General features: G+C 42.6%; 1 protein-coding gene across 2 annotated transcripts in view; it reads left to right on the top strand.

Moving 5' to 3' along the window:
- myo15b (myosin XVB) overlaps nucleotides 1–11487 on the top strand; it is a 179155-nt gene that overhangs the window by 59189 nt on the left and 108479 nt on the right. For both annotated transcript variants that reach the window (XM_048610620.1, XM_048610621.1), the window contains exons 8-10: nucleotides 215–287; nucleotides 5699–5908; nucleotides 9742–9854. In XM_048610620.1, the coding sequence (XP_048466577.1) occupies nucleotides 215–287; nucleotides 5699–5908; nucleotides 9742–9854 (396 nt within the window). The remainder of the gene's footprint in view (nucleotides 1–214; nucleotides 288–5698; nucleotides 5909–9741; nucleotides 9855–11487) is intronic.

The raw sequence follows: 11487 nt of genomic DNA, 5'->3' as shown, positions 1-11487 counted from the left end.
CACACACGCACACACATGCACATGCACACACGCACACACACACGCACATGCACATACGGACACACACACGCACACACACACACGCACGCATGCACACGCATGCACACGCGCGCACACACACACACACACACACACACGCACACACACAGACACAGACACACACACACACACATGCAGACACACAAACTCATTTAATTTTATTTCTTTTGACCAGAGGATAAAGTTGCAGCAGAGGTGGAGTCCTGGACAACGGGCGAGGAGCTTGCTAACTGGATTTTAAAATTGCGGTAATGTATGCAAAAATCTCAACTGACGGCACTAGATAGAGACATAGCCAGTGCAGACAGACACACACAGTGACTGCAAACATAGAAAGCAAGTACAAACAGAGTAGGTGATGGCCTAGCGGTATTAACTCTAGACAATTAATCCAGAGACCCGAGTAATATTCTGGAGAAAACAAAAACCGAAAGAAGTGCGGATGCTGTAAATCAGGAACGAAACCAAAATTGCTGGAAAAGCTTAGCAGGTCTGGCAGTATCTGTGAAGGAAAAAACAGAGTTAATGTTTTGGGTCCGGTGACCCTTCCTCAGACTCTGTTCCAGACCCAAAATGTTAACTCTGTTTTTCCTTCACAGAAGCTGCCAGAGCTTTTCCAGCAACTTCTGTTTTTGTTGTAACATTCTAGAGATCTGAGTCTGAATCCTGCTCTGACAGATGGTGGAATTTGAATTCAATAAAAACCTGGAATTAAGAATCTACTGATGACCGTGAAACCATTGTCTATCATCAGGAAAACCCCATCTGGTTCACCAATGTCCTTAGGGAAGGAAATATGCCGTCCTCCCCTGGTCTGTTCTGCATATAACTCCAGACCCACAGCAATGTGGTTGACTCTTAACTACCCTCTGGGCAATTAGGGATGGGTAATAAATGCTGGTCTAGTCAGTGACATCCACAGCCCTTGAATGATTTTATTTTTAAAAACAGGAAGTACAAACAAATGCACAGTGAGTACAAACAAACACATAGCAAGTACAAACAAACGCACAGTGAGTACAAACAAACAGACAGCAAGTACAAACAAATGCACAGCGAGTACTGTCAGACACACAGCGAGTACTATCAGACACACAGCAAGTACAAACAGACACACAGTGAGTACAAATAGACACACAGCAGTGCAGACTGACAATCAGTGAAAATAAGCACCATCCAGTACCAACAGACATGTAGACTCTACAGACGAATTGAAGCTGGTAGAGACAGGTACGTAGCTGGTACCGACAGTCATACATCCAAAGCAGGCAGACCACAGCCACAGCAGACCTACAGCTATTATAAACAGGTATACATTGTATAGGCAGACACCAGCTATTAAATAGAGACACAGTACTAGTGAAGTCAGACAGACAGCCTAGACAGATATACATGCAAACAGTACAAGTATACACACAGTCACAACAACCAAGAACATAACCAATATAAACAGATGCAACTCCTGCAAACAGCCATGCAGACTGTGTAACCCAGCAAATACTCATTAGGTGGACAATTACATAGCTTGTACAGGCAGCCACTCAGCTTGTACAGACAGACACACATCCATTAGTGACAGACATACAGTCAGTGCAGACAGATCAAATCTAGTACAGAAAGGCATACAGCTACCAACAGACTCACAGCAAGTACGAACAGGCAGATATTGAGTACAAACAGACAAACATACAGACACAAAACAAAGACAGACAGACACACAGCCAGTGTACACAGGCACATAACGAGTACAGGCAGATACACAGCCAGTAGAACATAGAACATAGAACATTACAGCGCAGTACAGGCCCTTTGGCCCTCGATGTTGCGCCGACCTGTGAAACCAATCTGAAGCCCATCTAACCTAAACTATTCCATTATCATCCATATGTTTATCCAATGACCATTTAAATGCCCTTAAAGTGGGCGAGTCTACTATTTTTGCAGGCAGGGCATTCCACGCCCTTACTACTCTCTGAGTAAAGAACCTACCTCTGACATCTGTCCTATATCTATCACCCCTCAATTTAAAGCTATGTCCCCTCGTGCTAGCCATCACCATCCGAGGAAAAAGGCTCCCACTGTCCACCTTATCTAATCCTCTGATCATCTTGTATGTCTCTATCAAGTCACCTCTTAACCTTCTTCTCTCTAACGAAAACAGCCTCAAAACCCTCAGCCTTTCCTCATAAGACCTTCCCTCCATACCAGGCAACATCCTGGTAAATCTCCTCTGCACCCTTTCCAATGCTTCCACATCCTTCCTATAATGCGGTGACCAGAACTGTACGCAATACTCCAAGTGCGGCCGCACCAGAGTTTTGTACAGCTGCAACATGACCTCATGGCTCCGAAACTCAATCCCTCTACCAATAAAACCTAACATACTGTACGCCTTCTTAACAACGCTATCAACCTGGGTGGCAACTTTCAGTGATCTATGCACATGGACACCGAGATCTTTCTGCTCATCCACACTACCAAGAATCTTACCATTAGCCCAGTACTCTGTATTCTTGTTACTCCTTCCAAAGTGAATCACCTCACACTTTTCCGCATTAAACTCCATTTGCCACCTCTCAGCCCAGCTCTGCAGCTTTTCTATGTCCCTCTGTAACCTGCAACATCCTTCCGCGCTATCCACAACTCCACCGACTTTGGTGTCATCCGCAAATTTACTAACCCATCCTTCTACGCCCTCATCCAGGTCATTTATAAAAATGACAAACAGCAGTGGCCCCAAAACAGATCCTTGAGGTACACCACTAGTAACTGAACTCCAGGATGAACATTTCCCATCAACCACCACCCTCTGTCTTCTTACAGCTAGCCAATTTCTGATCCAAACCGCTAAATCACCCTCAATCCCATGCCTCCGTATTTTCTGCAATAGCCTACCATGGGGAACCTTATCAAACGCTATACTGAAATCCAAATACACCACATCAACCGCTTTACCCTCATCCACCTGTTTGGTCACCTTCTCGAAGAACTCAATAAGGTTTGTGAGGCACGACCTACCTTTCACAAAACCGTGTTGACTATCCCTAATCAAATTATTCCTTTCTAGATGATTATAAATCCTATCTCTTATAATCCTTTCCAACAATTTACCCACAACCGAAGTAAGGCTCACTGGTCTATAATTACCAGGGTTGTCTCTACTCCCCTTCTTGAACAAGGGGACAACATTTGCTAGTCTGCAGTCTTTTGGCACTATTCCTGAAGACAATGACGACATAAAGATCAAAGCCAAAGGCTCTGCAATCTCCTCTCTAGCTTCCCAGAGAATCCTAGGATAAATCCCATCTGGCCCAGGGGACTTATCTATTTTCACACCTTCCAGAATTGCTAACACCTCCTCCTTATGAACCTCAATCCCGTCTAGTCTAATAGACTGTATCTCAGTATTCTCCTCGACTACATTGTCTTTTTCCTGCGTGAATACTGACGAAAAATATTCATTTAGCACCTCTCCTATCTCTTCGGACTCCACGCACAACTTCCCACTACTGTCCTTGACCGGCCCCAATCTTACTCTAGTCATTCTTTTATTCCTGACATACCTATAGAAAGCTTTAGGGTTTTCCTTGATCCTACCTGCTAAAGACTTCTCATGTCCCCTCCTGGCTCTTCTTAGCTCTCTCTTTAGGTCCTTCCTGGCTAACCTGTAACTCTCAAGCGCCCTCACTGAGCCTTCACGCCTCATCTCTACGTAAGCCTCCTTCTTCCTCTTGACAAGAAATTCAACTTCTTTAGTAAACCACGGTTCCCTCGCTCGACCACTTCCTCCCTGCCTGACAGGTACATACTTCTCAAGGACACGCAGTAGCTGTTCCTTGAACAAGCTCCACATTTCAATTGTGCCCAGCCCCTGCAGTTTCCTTCTCCATCCTATGCATCCTAAATCTTGCCTCATCGCCTCATAGTTACCTTTCCCCCAGCTTTAACTCTTGCCCTGCTTTACATACCGATCCCTTTCCATCACTAAAGTAAACGTAACCGAATTGTGGTCACTATCACCAAAGTGCTCTCCTACCTCCAAATCTAACACCTGGCCTGGTTCATTACCCAGTACCAAATCCAATGTGGCCTCGCCTCTTGTTGGCCTATCTACATACTGTGTCAGGAGACAGTCTAGGGGTTCCCATGACCAGAAACTGGACTATTAATACTGTGACTAAAAGATCAGGTTGGAGCCTAATAATCCAGCGGTGCGTTATTCACTTTCTGACTCCCCAAATCCTGTCCATCAGCTACAAGGCATAAGTCAGGAGTGTGATGGAATACTCACAATGTCCCTGGATGATTGAGCTTCAACAACACTCAAGAACAATGATGCCAGCCAGGACAAAGCAGCCGCTTGATTGGCACCACCTCCACAAACACCCACTCCCTCTACCACCGACGCTGAGCAGCAGCAGTGTGTATTATCTACAAGATGCACTGCAGAAATTCACCGAAACTCCGTCGGCAGCATCTCCCAAACCCATGACCACTACCATCTAGAAGGACAAGGGCAGCTGATACATGGTACATGCTCATGCAAACTCTGATTTGATCATTTCTGTTGTAGAATGCAGGTCATGATGAAGGGAGTCTCCAGTGCCTTATAACAGTCGATAGTAATGTGTAAAAGGTTACTGAGGAAGCTGACACTTGCTGTCACATTGCCAGGGATGATGGAACCTTTTACAGTGTCCAATAAATAAATGAAGAACTCTGTCTATCAGCACATCAGCAAATCACGATTGGTCATAATTTTCCAAACAGTAAGTCGCCCCAGAGGAGATACACTATAGATTATCCCAGAATGATTGTGTTTCGAAGATACAGGAAGAGATGACTGAGTGCTGTGGAAGACGAGCATAGCTCAGAGCTGTGCAAATCGTGGAAATGGCAGAGAGTATTAGAAGCAAAGAAAAAGGGGTCACAAAGCGCGTTCCACCATTCAATCAGAGCAGGCTGATCTATTCACTCGGCTTGGTTCTGTAATCTTTAATAGGCAGCAGGGTATCCCAGTAAACATCTATTTGTCTCAGTCTTAAAATTGTCACAACCCTAACATCAACAGATCTCTGCGGGACGTAGAGCCAGATTTCCACTCGCTCTCTGTCAGAAGAAGTCTCTTCTCTCCCTAGCTTAAATTTTATGCTGATATATTCTCAATTCCACACCAGAGGAAATGGTTTCTATCTCCCTAATTAACCCTTTTAGTCATCCTAAACAGCTCAATACTTCTATCTACTTCTTTTAAATCTGTACCGCTCTCAGTCCAGAGTTAATATTTTCCAAGTAATATGCGGATGGAGCTCCTGATGTAATCTAGCCAGACCCTTATCTAAAGCAGCATCCTCTTATATTCCAAATCCTGAACGATACAGTCCGATATTCCAGTTATCTTTGAAATTACTTTTATATTTATCCAGAATGCAGATCTGCAATCACAGATATTATGCTTTAGGAGGCACAGAAACACTTTGCATGGGACTAACAAGTTAGCTAATATCCATGTTAGAGTTCATGGCCTGTGCAAGGCATGGAATTTAGGGAGCAAATGTTCCTTTTCTGTCCTCTCATGCAGTCTGAGGCCAGTGTGCATGCGTTCTTCTGTCAAGCTATACTTGAGCTCTTAACCATCACCTGTCATTGATGTTCACAGGAATCAGGAAAATGAGCAGAGAGGCTGGACAGTGTCCTTGCACAATGGGGAGAAATGGAGAGACATGCCCGGCTGTGATTTTGTCATGGATCTGATTGCTGAAGTTGAACAGCTTGGCTTTTTCCCAGCACATTCATCTACCTCCGTCATCCACCCAGGAGTGAATGGGTATTCTACTGGGTCTCATCCCGGTTCTGACAACTGCTATCTGTAAGTAATTCCAACTGGGAGATAGAATACTTCTTTATTTCTAGTGGCCATTGGAACCAGGGTCCTCTCGCCCCGCAATGGTAGTGGCCCTACCCTTGGACTGGGAGGTTTGGCTTCAAGTCCCACTTGCTCCAGAAGTGAGTAATAATATCTCTGAACAGGTTGATTAGAAAAGTAGGTAAATATTAAAAAAAGAAAGTATTTGATGGGCACAGGTAAACATGGTACTGATGTATGTCCATGTATGGGAGAAAAGTTCTCCTTTGTCTGTTGTGAAATTTCACAGTGAACACATTTACAATGTCACTACTGTTAATCAACTTTAATTTGTCTAATTATTAAGAAATCTCACAATCAAATACTGAAACAGTTATTGAAACTTTATTGCATGTAACAACCAAAATAAGACCCCTCAAATAAGCAAGTTAAACCTCACAAGCCAACTTAGCTGCTCCCTGACTAATGGTGGAATTTAGCTATGATTATAGCCAATAGTGTCCGTCTCTGATGTCTAGGGTTTGATCCTTGTGCAGTGTTATTTTTTGAAGTACTGTCCGAGGAATTCTGGAGTTGAATTCTTGTACAATTTTTTCTCTTTTCAAGTTTGTGACGTGACATTATTGATGTTTTTTTCGATTCTTTCATCAACAATATTACAAGTTTACAGCTTGCCTTCTTACCAGAAGTTGCTTCTTTGTTCCTTGTAACATTTGTCATTGACTGTCTATTTGATGACACAGTTTTCCTGTGATTAATTCCTTCTAAATTCTTCTGCAGGGCAATCATTTATCCTTGTGGCACAAAACAGCCAGTTATCAAGCAGATGTCAAAACAGTTTTGTTTATTTAGGCTCAACTCCTTCTTGTCCCAGACATGGCCAATCGCTTTCAATTCCTGTAAAAGTTTGTCTTTGTCCCTTACTAATTTATTCCATAAAGAGTTATTGCTGTTTCTTTCAATCTGTGAACAGTTATTAAAGTTCTGAATTTTATACTATCACACTAACCATGTCACATAAAGGATGTTCACCTTGACCACAGGCTGAGCAATGGTTTGTTATTGAAGGGTACTCCTGATTACACACAGTGTTAATGCTCCACCAGCTGGCTTAATCCATTCCATGTTGTCAGACAGACTGTTGCTCTGGCTGAAAGAGGATAGAATCTTGCCTAAAGTTATCTGACTCCAGAACCACAGTGATGTGGTTGACTGTCAACTGCCCCTCTGAGTAATAACTGATGAGCAATAAATGCTGGCCTAGCCAGAGATGTCCATGTCCCATGAATGGACAAATAATTGTCAGTCACTGTTCCGCTCATTAGTTATGAAGGAGATTGATAGATTTCTAAGCTACTGATGACCAAGGGATATAGAGATTTATGGGAAAATGACATTAAAGTAGATGATCAGTCCTGATCTAGAATGGCACAGCAGAATTGAGGAGCTGAACGGCCAACTCCTCCTAGTATGTTGCCAGGTCTTCTGTCACCTGCAAAATTGTATTCTGTACCAAATTAATTTTTGCTTTATATAATTATATAAAATATGACATTGTATAAATGCATTTGATCCTCCTTACTCAATCAGTGAGAATCTCTCTGGATAATGGGAAGTTGGCTTGCTCCATTCAGTGCCTGAGTAATTCTGGTTTTGCCATTCACAATACTTGATCAGCTTTGTACAATGATATTAGATTATGATTAAATGTGGTGATTTAGTTATTACCTTACAAAAATTACAAGCCTGTGACAATGAGTAGGTTTTCTGCTTTTAGTTCTGGGTGCTCCTCTTTTTAACTTTGTGCCAATATGGTTTTGCATTTCTTTCCTCCTCTCCATTGCACCCATTCAGCCCCCTGCTTTACTCCCAGTGTGAGGCCCACTCTAAACTTCTCCACAATTCAACTTGACCATATAACTTATCAAGCACACTGCTTGATTTCTTCAGTCTTTGCCTTCTCATGCCATATATTAATTAACCACAAATCTCTACACTCCATTCTAGGTCATGTATATTTAATAAGTAAAGCAATGGCCCTCAGAGCTAGTCCCACATACTATATTTCTCACTGGTGTGAAAAAGATCCATTCATCAGAACAAAAAATGAAAGATTTTGGGGTTCCCTTTAGATAACCCCCAAACTTTTTTCATGTTCTGTCCTTGAACTTTTGTCTTCTATTTCACTTTTCCTCTGTACTCATTGTATTCTCCCTGATTTTCTATCATATGCTATTTCTGACACATGTCCAACACCTTATCGTTCTGTTTGTTATCATCTCAATTTTATTTGTCATTCGGGGAGCTTGAAATTGGAATGTTCTAGCTTTCGTCTTTGCAGTGATTGGAACAAAGCGGATCTTGTTGACTATGAGATCTTTGATTGGGGTTGGTAACCTGGGCCAATCAGGAAGCCCTGGCTAACCAACATAAGCAGGGGATTGAGAAAATCCCCAGTTCAGGCGATCTGACTCCAAGATAGCTGGCTATAGCTGGTGTACTGTGCACAAGTAAATAAAGGGTGACTGGGTGAAGGGATACTGACCTCTGTGCAGTTATTCCAGTCTTACAGTAATACACTTGGTTTTCACCCAAACAATCTCTGGCTTGAAGGCTTGCCATTGCTTATTGTCATTCCTCCAGTCTTTAATGAAATGCAGATTCCCCCAGTGAAACACTGGGAAGACTAAAACCATCAACACTACCACTCTCCCTGCCACTGTTCCCTATCACAGTGCCCTATTCAACAGGAACTCAATTTCCAATTCCATATCTTTTTTCACAATAACTGCTAACTTTCACCTCCTCAGCATTGTCCAGATTCACCCATGTTTCAGGTTATCTGTTGTATCAAAGACGGCCATTGTTTGTTGTGTCAAAAACTGTCATTGTTCTGGTGAGCATAGCCATTGTCTTTGTGTTGAGTGCTGTTATTGTTGTCATGAGCACTGTTATTGTCTGCCGTGTGGCCTGTTGTTGAGAGCTGTCACTGTCTGTTGTGTCAAGTGCTATCATGTCACTTGTGTCCAGTGCAGTCTTTATCTGTTGTGTCAAACACTGTCATGGTTTGTTGTGTTGTGCACTGTCATTGTCTGTTGTTTTAAGCACTGTCTTTATGTGTTGGTCAAATGCTATTGTTGTTTGTTATGTTGAGCACCGTAATTGTTTGTTGTGCCCAGCACTGTCATTCCTGTTGAACTATATAATTATCTGTTGTTTTGACCAGTCTTTATTTGTTGTGTCAAGCACTGTCATTGTGTGTTGCATCGAGCACTCATTGTCTGTCTAACACTGCCATGGTCTATTGTGTCAAACACTGTCATTACCTATTGTACCATGCATTGTCATTGTCAGCTGTTTCAAATGCTATCATTGTCTGTTGCACCTTATCATTGTCATTTGTCTATTGAGTTCAGCACAGTTAGCGTCTATTGTTTTAAGCACTGTCATTGTTGTGTCGAGTGCCATCATTGTCTGTTGTGTTGAGCAGTGTTATTGCCTGTCAGTTAAATTATGTAGTTGTCTACTGTTTTGAGCACTGTCTTTATCTGTTGTGTCAAACACTGTCATTGTTTTTTTTCAATCACTGTTGTTGTTATGTCAAAAATATGTCATGTCATGGTCTGTTATGTCACACGTTGTCATTGTCTGTTGTGCTAATCACTGTCATGGCCTATTGTGTTGAGCACTGTCTTTAGCTTTTGTGTCAGTCACGGTCATTGTCTGCAGTGTTAAGCACTCGTTATTGCCTGTTGTTTTGAGTACAGTCAGTGTCTATTGTGCTGAGGGCTGTAATTGTCTGTTGTGTTGAGCACTATTCATTGTGTTTTCTCTAGGCCACTATCTGAGGAATGTGAAGGAGTAATTCCTCCAGCACCCAACATCCAGGCACCTCGTCTTCCTCCACCATTCTTATCCCACGATCAGTCTGATATGCATTCTTATGGCAGTAAGTAAAGTCTGTCAGAATGATGGCTTGCACACAAATAATGTAATTGTAACTGCTTATGACTTTGCGCTTGGTCCAAGGTGATGCCTCCAGCAGTTGCAGAATGATGGTATGAATGCACACATAGCACAGAGCCTCACCAATTCACTCCCTGCCAATGCACACCAACGTGCAGTGATTCATATTGGGAAGTACAGGTATTTTGAAGGCTTGTATACCTAGAGGAGTTTACAGACAAGGGGAGGATCAAGCAATGGAGCAATTTGAAAGCAAGGAAGAGAATTTTAAATTTAGGCATTGGTTAGTGAGGAGCCAATGTAGATCAATGAGCAGTGGGATCCAAGGGGAACAGAACTTGGTGCAAATTAGCATACAGGAAGCAGAATGTAGCATTGCCACAGGTTTATGTAGGTGTTAAGATGGGAAAGAATTGGAATATTGCCATGATTGAAGGTAATAAGACACGTTGGGTTTCAGTGGGAAATGAGATGAGGCAGAGCTAAAGTCAGATGATATTATGCAGATGGATAGTCAGCAATCTCAGCGATGGGTCAAATAGCCAGCTCGTTTCAAGTACAACACTGAGGGGTGAATGGTCTGGCTCTCCTCCAAGCATTCATCAGAGATGAAGCTGATGATCAGGGAACAGAGATTGTGAGGGAAACAAAAGACAATGGTTTTATTCTTCCCAGTATTTATTTGAGGGTAATTTCCAATGATCTGGTGTTAGATGCCTTACAAGCACAGTGAAATCAGAGTCAGTGGTTATGTCAAGGGAGGTAGTGATGAGGTGGAGCTGAGCCCTTTCAGTATCCATATGGAATATGATGTAGTTTTTGTACAAAATCACTTCCAGATTTTAAGCAGTGTTGAGTGTGTAACCAGTAACCTGTGAGAGGAGAAATGAAACTGGACGAGTCTGCTGGTTTTTGCTGAGGCTTCTGGCTTCTATCTCTGAGGCACCAAAATTACGGAATAGCCTGAAAAGCTGGTTGAACCATATGATCATTGACAAATTCCCTTGATGGTCTAGTGTATGAGCACTGTGACCTATTGAACAGCTGATAAAGGCTCATCACAGATCTTATTTGTCACCACACCATCTCCCAGAGTCTCTCCTGCCTGCTGTCTGCAGATTTGCCTTTTCAATGTGTTATTGCGAGGATTCAAGATGTGCCATGAGTTAACATTGGGAAAGAATTCTCAAAATTTATGTACCGCTCCCAGTTGCGTTTTCCAGTAATTCTATCTGTTTCTATCTGTTCATTTCCTTCAATTCTGCCATGCGTATTTTGTGAGGATAAGACTTTAAATCAAACCTTTTAAATTCTGAACATTGAGTTGTATTCCTTGTCCTTACCAGCCCAGCGTCTATAACTAGCTCTTGGGAGGAGACACTGGGCGAAGGTGAGGAAGGGCTGAGCCAATTAGGATGGAATCACATGACTCAGGGCAGTGTCGGCTGCGTAACTGAATAGTTGCTCTGCAGCTTACCCTTTTGTTCAGAGAACGAGGATTTGTTAACAGTGATAGTAGGAACTGCAGATGCTGGAGAATCTGAGATAACAAGGTGTAGAGCTGGATGAACACAGCAGGCCAAGCAGCATCAGAGGAGCAGGACGGCTGACGTTTT

This window comes from Rhincodon typus, chromosome 23, assembly GCF_021869965.1.
Source record: "Rhincodon typus isolate 14 chromosome 23, sRhiTyp1.1, whole genome shotgun sequence".
Taxonomy (NCBI): domain Eukaryota; kingdom Metazoa; phylum Chordata; class Chondrichthyes; order Orectolobiformes; family Rhincodontidae; genus Rhincodon; species Rhincodon typus.
The sequence above is the reverse complement of the archived record's forward strand: the minus strand, read 5'-3'. Positions and strand labels throughout refer to the sequence as shown.